We start from the raw sequence: 17,099 nt of genomic DNA, 5'->3' as shown, positions 1-17,099 counted from the left end.
CCCCTGCATCTCCTGCATTGGCAGGTGGATCCTCTACTAGGAAGCCGTTTTTAAAGTTGGGCTGCTGTTAGTTTGCAGGTGTCGTTGCAACTCATGTGGCTTCTGGAGGAGATAGAGTGACACGGGTCAATTGGTAGACTTCAGTCACCACCAGAGAGAAACTGAGGCAGGAACACAGCCTTACCAAAAGGACACCTGCAGTTTCTCAAAAGGTTTGAAGGGCCACTCTGCTACCCTGAGTTCTCACCATCCTCCTCCAGTCTAGAAGGGTCTCTGCCCCAGCTGCGCCGGTCTCGGGAGAGCAGGCTTCCCACCTTCCTTACTTTCCTGGAAGAAGGAAGCGCCTCTGAAGCTCTGCCGTTTTCTGCCTGGGTGACCCTTTGTAGCCTTGGGCACAGTTTTCTGAGAGCTTTAACCCGAAAGTCTCCCTTCTGCCTGCCTTCACATTAGCACTGTGAGCTGTTTTCCTCTCCCTGGGAATTTGGTGGCTCATGTCTGCGCACATCAGTGGATACAACCAAGAGCATTTGTATAGTGCTGACTCGGAAGGTTCTTCTACGAAAGTATGTTAAGGAATTTAATATTCGTCTAAACCTGGGAAATGGGGACCAAAGTCCTCATTTTATAAATCTGGAAACTGAGGAACAGGAAAGTTGAGGAACTCCACCAGGGTCAATAAAGAATAGAATTGGAATCTGGAACTTATCAGCTGGTTTCCCAGGCAGTTTCGTAAACCACTGGGCTTCACAGCCTCCTACTTAGCTTTCGAGTCTTAGCTTTTCAGCTTTCCAGTCTTCTTTGGTTTCAGTGGGACTAAAAACCCTCAGGAGCTTAATGGCTTGCTTTCTTTAACACGAAAATTGCTAAGCAATGCAAGGTTTCGTCTTCCTCTGAGAGGCACAGTGATGGACTTCAGACCTGCCAAGTGTGGGTTCTGATTCGCTGAGAACTTCTGCCCAGCAGCCTTGAGCAGCATCTCTGAGCCCGGTTCCCTTCCCGCTGCTGCTGCTAAGTCGCTTCAGTCATGTCTGACTCTGCGACCCCATAGACGGCAGCCCACCAGGCTCCCCCATCCCTGGGATCCTCCAGGCAAGAACACTGGAGTGGGTTGCCATTTCCTTCTCCAATGCATGAAAGTGAAAAGTGAAAGGGAAGTCGCTCAGTTGTGCCCGACTCTTAATGACCCCATGGACTGCAGCCTACCAGGCTCCTCCGTCCATGGGATTTTCCAGGTGAGAGTACTGGAGTGGGGTGCCAGTGCCTTCTCTGTCTCTTCCCACAGAAAGCCCCAAAGCGTGGCCCCTAGACCAGCAGCATCAGCTGGGAACTTGTTAGAAATGAAACACTGCCAGCTCCACCTGGGACCTCCAGAGGGGGAGCCAGGCCGCCTGTACCTTAACAAGCCCTCCAGGTGACCGTGATGATGGGTAATTTGAGACGCCCTGGCTTGGAGCTGTGCTTCTGACTGGATGTGCATGGGCCTCACCTGGGGATCTTGTTAAAGCACAGACTCTACGTCTGAGAGCTGGGCTCAGCCTCTCTAACAGGTTCTTGGGTCATGCTTGTGTTAGTGCTCTGAGGGCCACCCTTTGAGTATCAAAGGCTTAGAGAGGAGGATGAGGTTGGCGTGCTCTAAAATGCAGGTTCCTGGGCTCACCCCCTCCCCAGTTAAGGTGGATGAGGCTTTGGAGACCACATTTAACCCACAGTTCAGGTGATTCTGATGTTGCGTTTGGGGGGGTTCTGTGCATCTTTGGATGTTCAGCAGCGTCCCTGGCCTCTACCCACTAGACGCCACTGTCACAAACGTGTGCACACGATCGTGACAATCAAGTGTCCCCAGGTATTGCAAAATGACCCCCAGTTGAAAGGCATAGGCCTACGCCCCCTGTTCAGTCCCCGTGAAGGGGCTTTCAACCATCGCAGCTCCTTGGATATGGCACCTGCGTCCTTTAACCGAAGCCCTGTGATAGCATTGATGCAATGGAGGCTGGACGCTGTGCCGGAAATTTACATAGTACATCTCTTCTTACTCGGAGGCAGGTCAGTGATACCTCTTTACAGATAAGTAAACCGAAGCTCAGAAAGGTTAAGTAAGCTGCCGGTAATCACACAGCTCGCATGTGACTACGCAAACCCTACGCCCTCATCAGCGTGTTCTGCAGCTTCTATGGTAAGAAGGTTTGCTTTGACCAATCTGTCAAGGAATTTGGAATCCACCTTCTGTGTTGTCCCTTGTTGCCCCCTCACTGAGTCAGGTCTGACTCTTTGGAACCCCATGGTCTGTAGCCCACTAGGCTCCTCTGTTCATGGGATTTCCCAGGCAAGGATACTGGATTGTATTGCCATTTCCTTCTCCAGGGGAACTTCCCAACCCAGGGGTCAAACCCACATCTCCCGCTTGGCTGGCAGATTCTTTACCACTGAACCACCTGGGAAGCCTGGGATCAAAAGTCTCTGACCCTGGGCTGTAATTCATAAACCAGTTAATACGTTTTTCTTTTCAGACTTAAAATATTGACAGCACCTCCTTTTACCTGGGTCTTAAATCTCTTTGGAGAGAAATCACTTTATAGTCTTTGAGGAGCACTTGGTCTTTGTTGTAGAAGTTTTTAAAGTTTCCTATTAGATTGAACCATATGAAATAATCTGGCCATTTTGACCGACAGAAACCGCAGTAACACCTGGGTCAGCCTTGCTAACAGAGGGTTATGCTTCATGAACCAGAGGCTCAGTTTCGATCACTGGTTACAAGTGGCCAATCTTGTTTCTTCATACAGCCGTCGCCCTGCCCTGGATTATTTTGATGCACATCAGACATGTGCAGTCTACAGAGAGCCATCTCCAAACTACTAGAACACGGCTTCCCACGTGGCTCAGTGGTAAAGAACCTGCCTGTCCATGCCGGAGAGTCCAGTCCAATCCCTGGGTTGGAAGATCCCCTGGAAGAGAGCGTGGCAACCCCACTCTAGTATCCTTGCCCTGAGAATCCCATGGACAGAGGAACCTGGTGGGCTACAGTCCCTGGGGTTGTGAAGAGTTGGACATGACTAGCATGAATGCATGCAAACTACTAGAATACTCTTTAAAACTTTAATTTCATCTTCACACCTTAAAAACTTCCCTTAAATGTTCATTTAGCGTTGGTGCATCCCAGGGTCTTAAATGGATTTTACAGTATGTTTAATCAGGATCCCAGAAAGTCCTGATACTGCAGACCATCTCAAGCCTTTTAGCCTCTAGTTTTTTTTTCCTTCATGTTTCAGGTTGAAACGGTGGCATTTTAACCTGGAGATCAGTGACATTTGAAGGTGTGGTCTGTGACTTGTCGCTGAGTTGAGTCAAAATAAGTTCAGAAACAGAGCATTTAAAAGCAACTCAACAAACATCCAGCTTTATGTCACATCTGAAACATCTGGGCTTTTACTGTCTTATTCCACTTTTCTCATACTTTATTTTATTAAAAATGCTGGTCTGATGGATCAGAAGTTATTTTACGAATCAGGTCTTCCCCACGTCTTTCGAAAGGTGCGGTTGCAAAGTCTGGATCTTGACAGTCCTGTCCCTGTCACATTCCATGTTCCTTGGTCCCGTCCCCTCTGCTTCCTGGAAATTGGTGAAGAGGATGGTCAAGACCAGAGTGTGCATGGCTTCTAATCCGTAATGTCTGGGGTTTTTCTGGCAGGAGTGAGGGTAGGTGGAATAAGCCCAGACCTGCTCTAAGACTTGTGTGCTCCGAAGACTCTGCGACCCCGTGGACTGAAGCCCGCCAGGCTCCTCTGTCCATGGGATTTCTCCGGCAAGAGTGTTGGAGTGGGTTGGCATTTCCTCCTCCAGGGGATCTTCCCGATCATGGTGCTTGTATTTGAGAAATCAAGTAATACTTTCCATTGTCTCGATTTCAGCTTCGGAACTGGATAATGATGCTCCCACACCACCTTGTCCCTCCGCTGACGGCAGTGATGTCCAGAAAGCCCCTGTTGCGGCTCTTCCCCCTGAGTCAAAGGAACCAACAGCGACCCTTGGGGAGAGGACCTTCAACTGCTGCTATCCAGGTAGAGGGTAGACTCGACGTGCTGAGCCCCTGTCTGCACCCGGCTCTGTCACACGCGCCTCGCCGGATTTCAGATTCTTCCTGACTTCCTCTGTGAGGTTCTGTTAAGGGAACCTGTTTTTCTTTTCTAGGTTGCCATTTCAAAACTGTCCATGGCATGAAAGATCTGGACCGCCACCTAAGAATCCACACGGGTAGGTACCCGTTTGTTTGTCCCAAACTTGCGTGTTGGAAAAAACCCCGAGAACAGGAATGTATGCTGGTGAGCCTGGCACAGAAGGTCCCTGCCTCAGGACGCGATCCCGTGGGAGGCGCTGGGGCCTGAAAAGTCACAAAGGCAGTGATGCTAACTGACGGGGGGAGACTGTCCTAAGCTGGTGATGGCAGACTTTTTGGAAGAAGAGGCTCTTCAGGTAGGAAAGATGCCTGAGGAATCAGGCGAGGAGAAGGAAGGACTCCAGGCGGAGGGGATTGCTGTGCAGAGGCGTGGACAGAGCAGAACGGGGGTGGGATGCGGTTGAAGAGGCGGGCAGAGGGAGGGTCAGCGCAGAGGCCCTGTGGCCAGCGGGGTCATGGGTAAGAGCAGTGAGGCTGCTTCTGGACGGAAGGGGCCTTCTGAGCAACCACGCTGCTGAGAACGCAGAGAAACCAGATGTGCTGGGGCAAAGGACTGACCTAGAGGCACACTGCATGCGGCCTGGTGTCAGGCCCGGCCCGTCTGTTACCTGTGGCTGCTGCTACAGATAGTATAAGAGGAAGCCCATCATGTATTAGCAGCTGCATGAAAAATCACTGTTTCCCGGCCCTGCAGTGAGGTTACTGAACCACTGCTGGAGACTGCATGGTACGCAGAGCCGGACACACACTGTGCAGTTTGTTAGAGAAACTTCCCCCCCTCTGGTGTCCAGTGTTGAACCCTGCACTAGCCTGTAGGAGTTGAGATACTGATCTCTTCGCCCTCACAGACTAAATGACTTAAACACAATGAGTTTTCTCTTTCTCAAGTACAATTTAAGAAGCCAGGTAGTCCCCAGCTGGTGGGATGCAACTGGCATCCTAACAAACAGCTTTGTCTCCTGGTCTGAGGCAGCTGCTCTGGACCTTGGTCTCTCAGCTGGTGGAGAACTGAAGCGGGAGGAAGGCTCAGAGCCTCCCCCAGGCCAGGCCCCTGAAGTGGCCTCCCCGGTGACTAGCCAGATAATGAGCAGGACTCAGTCATGATCGTGCCAAGCACGAAGCAGGGCTGAAAAATGCCTTCAAGAAGGGCAGCCACATGCCCAGCTGAAACCCTGAGGCTCCATCGTCAAGAGGACAGCTTTCTGGACCCCTAGTCTCTCTTGGAAATGGACAGTGGGCTGTGGAAGCTAGAGAGCAAAGGGCCGGCTTTGCCTGGGAAGGGTGGATCGTGAACGGCCTCCTTGTGAAGCCTCGGGAGATAGGGCTGCCAGGATGATGGCGGTGCGCCCGCAGACCGCGGGAGCCATTTGAACAAAGAGAGACTCCTCATCAAGGGGGGCCGGGTTAGGCAACTTCAAAGTGGGTGACTCGGTCCTGAGGACAATCAGGCAGTGCCCCTCCGCTGGGGCACGTGCCACTCTGGTGGGTGGAGGCCGAAGGTGCTGCCCAAAACCTGCAGTGACCAGGACGGGCCCTGCAAAGGGTCGTCAGGCCCTATGGCCACGGTACCAGGAGGACCTCAAAAGACAGGTGTGAGCTAGAGTAATGTTTCACTGGAGTAATACAGAGCATGAGGGGGATACGGAAGTACAAGGTGAGGCCCTGTCCTTGGTGGGGCCCCCTGAGCCGGGGGTGGAGATGCTGGGCAGGCCCATGCTACCTCTGGAAAGCAGGAGTGGGCCCTGGGGCGCTCATAGCATCTTTCCCCACGGTTGCATAAAGCCAACATATTTCTGACCTGTTGGCGAGTGTGGTGGCTAGCCCCATGGTTTCAGGGATTCGGGGTCCTATTTTGTTGCTTGGATATCCCAGAGATTGGTGTGGTCTCAAATGGCTTGTATTAGTTGATCAGTCGTGTCCTCATTCTTTGCGACCCCATGGACTGTGGCCCACCAGGCTCCTCTGTCCAGGGATTCTCCAGGCAAGAATACTGGAGTGGGTTGCCTTCTCCAGGGGATCTTCCCAACCCAGGGATCAAACCTGGGTCTCCTGAATCGCAGGCAGACTCTTTACTGTCTGAGTCACTAGGAAGCCCTACTCCCACCTTAAAGGCAGCATCCTAGAAGTTACACACGTCATTTCAGTCGATGCCCGGATCTGCCCAGTCGATGGCCAGAACTTAGTCGCGTGGCGATTCTTGGCTGTGGAAATGAAGTCCGGGAGCTTGAAGTCTTGAATCTGTGTGGTAAGTGCCCAGTTACAAAGAGAGAGTTCTATTACCAAGAAAAAGAGCTCACATATAGACCACATGGCCTCTCAGACGCAGCCGTAAGAGGGAGGTGGGGATGGCAGTGTGTGTGTGCAGGTGACCGCTTGAGGCTGAAGCTGGACCTTTGGCAAATAGGTAGAACACTGATTTTCCAAGCACCGTTTTGAGATCCTTTACTCTTCAAACCTGAAGATCCCCCGAAGTGTGTTTTAATTGACAGTCACTACATTAGACGTTAAAACCAAAACTTTAAATGTATTCATTTAAGAGTAACACTAAGCCCGTTATATATAAACGCCTCTATGAAAAGTAACTATTTTCCAAAACAAAGCAAGTAACGGTGCATATACACTTGCAAACGTGTCTTATTTCATGGTTTAGCTGAACTCTCATCCCTGTATCCCAGTATCCAAATCTATTGCCATGTGTTCCTTTGGTTGGAATGTAAAAGGAAAATCTGGCTGCTCATGTAATGTAATTGGAAATGGGGGAGTATTTCAATAGTCTTTTCAGTTAATACTATACCAAAATACAACAAATGGTGGTTTGTTAAATATTAGTTGCTGTATAGAATTTGCAGTCATATCCATAAATTTTCAAACTTGTTAAATTCCATTTGTCTGTTTTCAACTTTGAATAGCCCTTACTCATGCTTGATTGGCTCTCAAACCATACTTGGTTTGACACTCATACACCAGTCATTTGGGAAAATGTGGCTTTTGCCAACTTCTGTAATTCTTTCAAATGTTGATCCATTTCATTGTACCATAGGAGAAAAATCATGTTTAATTATGAATCTCAGTAGAAATACCTAAAGCTAGGATGCTGCAGGCCTGGGGTAGTGAGGGATATATGTTTTGCAATCCAAACTTTCTAGAATTCACAAGTTATCATCCCAGTATTGTCAGTAACTTTCCTTGACATGACTGGCTCACTCAGTTCATGTTTCAGGAAACATCTGCCAAATACCAAATCTGAAATAACTGGTTTTTTTTGTTGTTTCAAGTAAACAGGGTACATCGTAGGGAAGGCACCCTGCGCAGTCACCCCTCACGCACTTGTTGTCAAGACAGCCAAGGATTTTGGTTTACAGAACACTTTTTGTAGTGTAATCGACATCTTTAACAGGGAAATTTATCATTCAAATTCCAAATATCCTAAATAAGTTAAAGTCTATATCTTACTGGGAAATATAGGAGGACAAATTTATGCTGAAAATAGACAGGTAAACACAATTAACAAAGGTCCACCAAGAAGACAGATTAAATATGACTAAAGTTAAAACGTCCACTAAGACATCATCATGACTAAAGTTAAAACTTCCACTGAGACATCAATAAGAAATTAGGAAATTTGCAACGTGGGGCAGAGGTCATCTTCAGAACACACAAGGATGCCTGCAAATCAGTGATGGCTCCAACAGAAAAGGAGCTGAACAAGCAGTCACTCAAACAGAAGTGCCCATATTCAGGTGAAAAGCCCACAAGAATAAAGTCCAAAAGAAACACGAGAACTGTGTTTTCCCGAGAGTGGGCTAGCTGAAAAGTACTCAGTTAAGACTGCAAATCGCGGAACACGGCACCTAACAAGCCTCGCCGCACCGGGCCTCCCCACCGCCCAAGGCAGGATGTGGTTCTCTTCAGGGAGAAGACCAGGATGAAGGATGGGATAGCAGCGGGGTGTGTGGGAACCTAGAGGGCTGACAGCGGCAGAACCAGCTTCAGAGAAGTTTTGCATGTTCTCTCCAGGCCCTGGCTGCCTTCTGTACTCTAGTAGGTCAAGTTTATGCTTTGAATTGTCCTGGTAGATTATCATATGCAAATCATGTTTCTGTCTCTATTCCATCTCGAGTGCCTTGGTGCTCTGGGTCAGAGTTGAACAGTAGTGGCGAAGGTAAACCTATCCGTATCTTACTCCTGACTCTGATGGAATATCTTGAGTTTTTTTTCCTTTGGCCGCTCCGCAAGAGCAGCTTTCAGGATCTTAGCCCTCCAACCAGTGATTGACCCCAGACCCTCAGCAGTGAGCACCCAGCCTTAACCACTAGGCTGCCAGGGAGTTACTTGGATTTTGTTTTTTTTTTTTAACCATCATTTGTGGTTCAAATCCTTAGGATCCTTGTGGAAATCATTGTCATGTTTGAGAAGTTTTTGTTTGATTTTATTTCAAGTCTGCGGAAGTGGGTTTGGGTCTTGGGATGTGTTTTGTTCAGCTTTGGGTTTTTTCCATCAAGAATGATAGTTGATGGGCTTCCCTGTTGGTTCCGTGGTAAAGAATCCACCTGCCAATGAGAGACGTGGGTTTGATCCTTGGGTCAGGAAGATTCCCTGGAGAAGGAAATGGCAACTCGCCCCAGTCTCCTTGCCTGGGAAATCCCATTTGCAGAGGAACCTGTTGGGTTGCAGTCCTTGGAATCGCAAAAAGTTGGACACAATTTAGCGACTAAATTATAAAAGAACCTAGTGATGGTTGAATTTCAAATGTTTTGCACTTAAGATAATTGTCTGGCATTTAACCTCATAAAGGACATTGTCTTCCAATGTTTGTTTTATCCCACTCTATTTCTTCCCTTGGTATTGATATTAGGGTTAATCTATCCTGAAGTGAGTTGAGACATTTTTTTCTTTGCCTCTGCTGTTAAACAATTGAACATGCAAACGCTTTTGCTGGTAAATTGGGTAGAACATGACCACAGTACTCCGCTTGCAACTTTCTTTTCCCAGAGGCTGGAGAGTGCATGGACTAGGCTGTGATGACGGTGCCCGTCTCCGTGGCCGCGGAGGCCAGCTTCGCTCAGCCCTGTGCCCCCAGAGTCACTGCCAGCTCCACGCCTGTGGTCTCCCCTCCAGGACCCAGCTGGTGGGGCGGCCCATCTGAAACATGCCACCTAAAGGCTCTCTTAACCCTTTTTTCCTGCTGTGGACTCCTGGCAATTTTGTGAAGCTTACAGAGCCCTCCTAGAATAACATTTTAATAACATAATAATATAACATATATATAATATTAAACATAATTTAATAGCATAATAAAATCACATTAAACTATATTTAAATACAGCTGCTATCAAAGTGTTCATTGTGTAGTATTTTAATATACTACTCTTGCTTTCCTGAAGAGTGAAAGTGAAGTCACTCAGTCGTGTCTGACTCTTTGCAACCCCATGGACTGTAGCCCAACAGGCTCCTCCGTCCGTGGGGTTTTCCAGGCAAGAATACTGGAGTGGGTTGCCATTTCCTTCTCTAGGGGATCTTCCCAACCCAGGGATCAAACCCAGGTCTCCCGCGTGGTAGGCAGGCGCTTTGCCCTCTGAGCCAGCAGGGGAGTCCTAAAGAGTGGTACAGACCGAAAAGGTCACCACCACCTGGGAGCTCATTAGAAATACAGGATCTCAAACCCTCCCAGACCCACTGACCCCGAAACTGCATTTTCCTCCTTGTTTCTATGAGTTCGGTTTGAGAAATGGGGAGATAGCAGTTGAAGGTAAAACCTACAGCTCTAATAAGAGGAATGAATCCTTGGAATGTATGGGATTGGTAAATTCCAGTTAGAGGTAAAGGAGATAAAACTTAATCCCTTCTCACACAAGGTCTTAAAACTCCCTAAATTTTACCCACGGGGCCCAAATTAAGAATCCTTGCTCTTCCCAGGAAATAAATCCAATATTTTATAATAACTGTAAGTGTAATATAACTTTAAAAAACTGAATTTCTATGTTGTACACCTGAAACGGAGTTCAAAAAAACAACCCCTGATCTGGAATGTTACAGGGCATCCTGGACAAGAGAAGCAAGTGTAGCCAACCAGACACTGGCTCGTTTTGTTTTTAGTTTGGGGTCATTTTTGTTTTTTTCTTTCATTTTGGGGGGATCTTTTTGTTTCTGTTTGGGGCAGTACCACAGCCCGTTTGCTGCAGGATCTTAGTTCCCAGACCAGCGGTCGAACCTGTGCCCCCTAGTGGAAGCGCAGAGTCCTGACCCTTTGACCACCTGGGGATTCCCAAGATACCGGCTCTTAAGACCGTTTGCCCCTCTCCATTGTGCAGAGCCAGTCCCACGTCCAGGCCTACAGTGATGGGATCAAGCAGCCTAATTCTCCTGAGAAGGACACCAAATATTTGAACAGAAAACGGTTTACCTTGGGGCACATCTCTAACATAGAGGTTTTTCTAAATTTGTTATTGCTCTGTTTTCTTTCTTAATTCAGACTGTAGTTTTGTATCTTCCTGGACCATCACTGTTTTATTGAGTCATCTAAATTGATGGTGGCTCAGATGATAGAGAATTCACCTGCAAAGCAGGAAACACAAGTTCTTTCCCTGGGTGGGGGAGATTCCCTGGAGAAGGGAATTGCTAGCCACTCCAGTATTTTTGCCTGGAGAATTCCATGGACAGAGGAGCCTGGTGGGCTATAGTCCATGGGGTCACAGAGTTGGACATGTCTGAATGACTGACACTTTCCCTTTTCAAGAGAATTAAACTGACTTGTAAAAAAAAAACTAACATTTTTAACAGGAACTTTAATCCATTTGTACTAAATGTTTGACTTTTACCTTATTTTCTGTTCTGTTGTGCCCCTTGTTTTTTATCCTTCTCTTTTCCAGTTTGAAAGCAGTCCTTCCCATTTCATTACTTGTATCCCACATCTTGTCCACTTACCTTTTTGTTGTTGTTGTGATGTACACGGGTCAAGTGTGATGCCTGGTGTGATCTGTCAACTGGCTTTATTTTCTCTTTTCTTTCTCTTCCCACTCAAGTTGAGCGCTTAGTCGCTCAGTCGTGTCTGACTCTGCGACCCCGTGGACTGTAGCCCACCAGGCTCCTCTCTCCATGGGGCTCTCCAGGCAAGAAGAACACTGGCGCGGGTTGCCATGCCCTCCTCCAGGGGATCTCCCCAACCCAGGGATCAAACCCAGGTCTCCCGCCTTGCAGGCGGATTCTTTACCAGCTGTGCCACCGGGGAAGCGAGTTCAAATACAGGGTTTTATTTCAGTAATTTCTGTGGAATTCTGCAGGTACTCTTCCCATCTTTTTACCATCCGGTGTTGTCTGAGGAGTTGTGTGCTCATCTGGGCCTTTTTTTTCCTGAAAGCTTTTTCCCCCCCCCCCCCCCCATTTATTTTTATTAGTTGGAGGCTAATTACTTCACAATATTGTAGTGGTTTTTGACATACATTGACATGAATCAGCCATGGATTTACATGTGTTCCCCATCCCGATCCCCCCTCCCACCTCCCTCCCTATCCTGAAAGCTTTAGGATGTCGTCATTCTTCGGCTTTGGACACTGTCCCACTCTGCCTCTAATTGAGCCATCCTAAGACCCATGTCTGAGGAATCCCCCGGCAGTCCAATGGCCAGAACCCGGCACTGCCGCTGCCGGGGGCCTGAGTTCGATCCCTTGTCAAGGAACAACGATCCCCTGAGCCACGCACAACCCAAAACAATCTTTTAAAGACCCATGTCTGGCTTTGGTGTCAAATAGTTATTTAAGTCCAGTTTCTTTAGTTGGGCATGCCTTCCCATTCTGGGTTTCCCTCATCAGTGGGTTCCGGGGGAGGTTTTTGTTTGGAGGTGATCCATCTGGAGTAGTTGTGGGAGGAGGAGGAACGCAGTTTGGTGGTGATGTTCTGGGCATGGGGTTCTCTGCTCTCCAGGAACCTCCACATGCTTGGAGCGTTGGCGGTGCTTCTCCAGCCTAAGCAGCCTCCCTTCCTGACAGCCCGGAGGGTGGGTGCCTCTGCTGCTTGTGGTTTAGCCCAAGTCAGGGAAGAGTCACCCTGACCGCTCTCCAGGCGGCTCATCAGCTAGTGAGCCGGAGAGCCGTTCCAATATCCGCCACCTGCGGCCTCCGATCTCGACTGCTTCTAGGAGCGCTCTCCTTTTCCCAAACAAGATTTGGCTTATGACCTCCTTTCAGCCTGATTTTATCTCTGCTCCTCTGGAGGCTTCACAAGCTCTGAGCCGTGAATGAAACAGCACCCCTTCTTGCGTCCCACGGTGCTCGTCTAGACCTCGGTGTCTTCCTGTCTCCAGGCGTTTGGTCAGAAGGAAAAGGCAGAGCCGGGGCCCAGGCCGCCTCCTTGGTCGGCCCTCCCTGCCGGCGGGGCCCGGGCCGCCTCCTTGGTCGGCCCTCTCTGCCGGCGTCCTGACGGACAAAAGCCCTGAAGCCGCGACTCGGTTGTGTTTGCAGGAGACAAGCCGCACAAGTGTGAGTTCTGCGCCAAGTGCTTCAGCCGCAAGGACAACCTGGCCATGCACATGCGCTGCCACACCAGCGTGAAGCCCCACAAGTGCCACCTCTGCGACTACGCGGCCGCCGACAGCAGCAGCCTCAAGAAGCACCTGCGCATCCACTCGGACGAGCGGCCGTACAAGTGCCAGCTCTGCCCCTACGCCAGCCGCAACTCCAGCCAGCTCACCGTGCACCTGCGCTCCCACACCGGTAAGTCCCCGCCTCTCTGCACCTCTGGCACCTCGGTGACCGGTGATCGCTTAGCTGAAGCACAGGCAGCTTAAATGACTCCGGGGCGTGAGTAAGGGAATCTGGGGCTTCTCTGTTGACGGTGAAGCCTGTGGTTTCTCCCACCGGGACGGCAGCTTCTAGTAAAACACTGGACGTCTGACAGCTGAGTTTCCTAACTTGCCTGTGCAGAATACAGCTGGGGGCGATTATCCAATTCAACATGAAGGAAGCAAAGGGTGCATCTCAATAAAAGTCTGATGAATAAACTAGGTGTTTCTGTCATTCAACGTCAACTCTGATTGTGCGGCTTAATTCAGAAACATGTGGCCACGTGTAAAACGGCTGGCTAGCGGGAAGCTGGTGCTCCGTGCTGGCCTGGAGGGGCGGGAAGAGCAGGGTGGGATGGAGGCTGGAGGGGGGTGATATATGTGTACATACAGCTGATGCATTCTGTTGTACGTGACATTGTAAAGCAATTATACTCTAATTTAAAAAAGAAACATGTAGCAAAATTACCTGAATGTAATCACAAGCATCTAGAACTTAGGCTTTGCAGAAAAGCTTTTCCCTCCCTGTGTGAGACACTGTTGAAATAACGAGATAGAACCAACCAACCCATCACAGTGCAGAAAAAGGGGGATTGGGGAAGCTCATAAGAAGAGTCAGAAAATTAAAATTTCCAGTGAATGCCTGGCAAATGGCAAGCAGACCGGCATATACTGACATCCAAAATTGAGTCAAGAAACCTGTGTCCCAGCAGACAAGTGGGAGGCAGCCAGAGAGCTGGGTGCTAATCTTTGCAGCCAGCATCTGATGGCCTTGGGTGTTTTGGACCTGGAACTGGTGTAGGCTGCAGAGGCCAGAGGCCAGAGGAGCAGCTGAAGCCTCTTGGCATGATGGCCCAAACTGCTGAGTAACAGTTAAAACACACCGAATGTCTAGTCCTTAAACTGATCTCCTCTCCTAACTTTGAAGTGTCATCTGCAGATTATGAGTCATCTGCAGGAAATAAGTGGCATGAAATGTGCCAAGGCTAACAAATAACAAATCCTGGAGACGACAGAGTGCTTGCGTAACTTACCAGAATTTTTTAGTTCTCATTGGTATCCACCCACTGGCAGGAATGTTGCATCTAAGAAGAGCTCTGTTAGAAACAGTAGAACAAAGCAGTATGAATTGAAACTGGGGTTGCTGGCTATAACCAACTTTTCAGAGAGCAGAAAAAAAGCTGGAGAACTGACAATCAGAAGATAGAAGTCTGGTTTCTGGCAAGGTCAGGAAGAAAAGAGGTGAGAAAATCAAGTGAAATAAAGCCATTTCTGAATCTAGGAGAGGTAGTGGCAAAGAGAAAGGCATCCTTAAACCTCTCAAGCTGATGGACTAAACACTGAAGCTAATACTCGCTTTAGAGAGTGATGCTAGATGAGTCAGAATCACAACCAACAGAACGTAGGAGAAGTCTGGGGAAAGGATGGTTGTGTAGGATATGTAACAATCTCATCTTTGCCTATAATCAACTGAGAGTGATGTTTAAAGTAACAGCCTCCAAAGAACTAAACCCTTAGCCATCCCTCCAGGGAGTATAGAGGAGGCTATGGCATTTCATGATTTGTCTTCTGCTCCTGCTGCCATATTCATGGGTTAATTTCATAAAATTCAGTCTGTTGGTATGAAACTGCAAACCTTTAATACAAGCCAGTTAACTGATGTGATAACACAACTTAAAGTGAAAAGTAAAAGTGTTAGCTGCTCAGTCGTGTCCGACTCTTTGCCGCCCCATGGACTGTCCATGGAATTCTCAAGGCAAGAATCCTGGAGTGGGTTGCCATTCCCTTCTCCAGGGGATCTTTCCAACCCAGGCATCGAACCCAGGTCTCCCACGTTGCAGGCAGTTGCAGGCAGATTCTTCCATGTGTGAGCCATGGGGGAAGTCCAAACACCAAAGTGAGCATGTTTATAAACCTTGATTTGAAACAGTTTTGTATCGCATAACCACACCTCTTCCTTCTGTGTCCAAATCTGAGCTGTCAAGTGAGTTTAGATCTGAACCAGAAGTGTGGTGAAGAGGGTGCACCTGGATGCCATGATGCTGCTTGGCCATGGTCAAATGACGTGACCTCTCTGAGCCTCAGTTACCCCATCTGTTAAAGTGGGGTAGCACTCACACGTGGGATTGCTATGCGGATTAAGCCAGTTTTAATACACAGTGTTCTCACGTGGTGCTGGTAGGAGGTGAGGAGTAACTGGAGTTTTAAGGACCCAGCTGTCTGCCAGCACGTGTTGTGAGCGCATGTGGGGGGTGGGGGGGGGGGTGGGGGGCTCTGTTGCCTGCCTGCTCTAATGGAAACGCACCTTCCCGTTGCCAGGGGACACCCCCTTCCAGTGCTGGCTCTGTAGCGCCAAGTTCAAAATCAGCTCGGACTTGAAAAGGCACATGATCGTGCACTCGGGGGAGAAGCCTTTCAAGTGCGAATTCTGCGACGTCCGCTGCACCATGAAGGCGAACCTGAAGTCGCACGTCCGCATCAAGCACACCTTCAAGTGCCTGCACTGCGCCTTCCAGGGCCGGGACCGGGCCGACCTTCTGGAGCACGGCCGGCTGCACCGGGCCGACCACCCCGAGAAGTGCCCCGAGTGCAGCTACTCCTGCTCCAGCGCGGCCGCCCTGCGCGTCCACAGCCGCGTGCACTGCCCCGAGCGGCCCTTCAAGTGCGGCCTCTGCAGCTTCGACACCAAGCGGCCCAGCAGCCTGGCCAAGCACGTCGACAAGGCGCACCGGGACGAGGCCCGGACGGAGAACCGGGCCCCGGCGGGCCGGGAGGCGCCGCCCGTGGCCAAGATCGTGACGCACAGGGCCTTCCGCTGCGAGACGTGCGGCGCCGCCTTCGTCAGGGACGACTCTCTGCGCTGCCACCGGAAGCAGCACAGCGACCCCGGCGAGCACCGGAGCGCGGGCCTGGTCACCTTCCCGCCCGAGAGCGGCGCCCCCGGGCAGCTGGGCGCGCTGGTCTCCGTCGGGCAGCTCGAGGCGCCCCTGGAGTCCAGCCAGTGCCTCTAGGACCCCCGGAAAGGGTGGTCAGCCAGCCGGACCTCCGGACGCAACGCAGCCGGCCAGCCCTCGAGCCACGCTGGACTCGCGCGCTCCGGGGATGCCTGCTTGCACGCTGAGGCCTGCAGAGGCCGTGGCCGCAGTCACCGGGGTGTGAGGGCAGGCGCCCAGGCAGCCCTGTGGAGACACATCCCCCAACCGCACCCCGCGTATCTGTCTTCCCTCCAAGCATCACCTAAGCAAGTTTACTCGGTTCCAACATCGGGGGGTCCACTGAGCACTGCTCTATCCAATAGGGATAGTTCCCTCACGATGGATTCCGGTTCTAAAACTGGTCGGCCCCCCGATGGGATTATGAAACAAACGAGTTAGACCACGTGGAAAAACTACACTGACCCATACACACATAGAGCAGGTTTAAGGGGATGTCGGGGTATGTGGAGGGTCTGGGGTGGCCCGAGAAGTTCTACTACTTAACCTGGGTGGTGGTTTCTAAGAGTACCCGCCTTATATGTTTTCTGTGTGGTTCCTTTTATCTGTTGTCTTATAATAAAAAGGCAAGCTCGTCTGTAGAGTGGTGTCAGAGGGACACTCCATTTTTGTGGCCTGTCACAGTGTGGAGGTTCTCCAGTGCCCTCCAGCCGGTGGTAATTTCACTGCAAAGGCACCTAGGATTTCCGAGTGTCCCAGTGCCGCAGTGAAGCAAAATGCAGTTTGATCTGTAGGTGGCGCCCGAGATCAAGCTAACACTAGCTCAGCCAGTAACTGTGTTGTGAAATTCAAGATTTGTGTATCTGTATTCATAAAAACAGAGTAGGGACCCAGTGGGTCCTGGGCTTCGCTGTGGGACATGGCGATGCGCGGAAAAGCCTGGGACTAGTGTCTTTCATCATAGTAAGCACTTGGTGCTTGCTGAACCAACAAATAAGGGAAACCCCAAGCCTCTTGTAAATGGACATTTAACTTGACCGAAACTTAGGAGGTCTTGGAATGCCAGTGGATATATAATTTATCCAAAGCTGCTTTCGTCTTTTCTTTAGATACAGTCTTTGTTTAATATTCTTGTGTGCCCTCATCAAGCTAAATATCTGGGCCTTTGAAACACTGAATAGATCCATTGTTTTTGATAAACTGGGAACAGGAATATGAA

At 49.8% G+C, this 17,099-nt stretch overlaps 1 protein-coding gene across 1 annotated transcript in view; it reads left to right on the top strand.

Annotated features, from left to right (window-relative positions):
• The window catches only part of ZFP64 (ZFP64 zinc finger protein), a 72,009-nt gene extending 55,488 nt beyond the window's left edge, over positions 1-16,521 (top strand). Inside the window, exons 6-9 of the mRNA XM_061127528.1 lie at positions 3,906-4,055; positions 4,186-4,248; positions 12,628-12,879; positions 15,267-16,521. Of these exons, the coding sequence (XP_060983511.1) occupies positions 3,906-4,055; positions 4,186-4,248; positions 12,628-12,879; positions 15,267-15,958 (1,157 nt within the window). The 3' untranslated portion in view covers positions 15,959-16,521. The remainder of the gene's footprint in view (positions 1-3,905; positions 4,056-4,185; positions 4,249-12,627; positions 12,880-15,266) is intronic.
• Positions 16,522-17,099: the final 578 nt, after the last annotated feature.

The sequence above is a fragment of the Dama dama genome, chromosome 23 (assembly GCF_033118175.1).
Source record: "Dama dama isolate Ldn47 chromosome 23, ASM3311817v1, whole genome shotgun sequence".
Classification (NCBI taxonomy): Eukaryota; Metazoa; Chordata; class Mammalia; order Artiodactyla; family Cervidae; genus Dama; species Dama dama.
The sequence above is the reverse complement of the archived record's forward strand: the minus strand, read 5'-3'. Positions and strand labels throughout refer to the sequence as shown.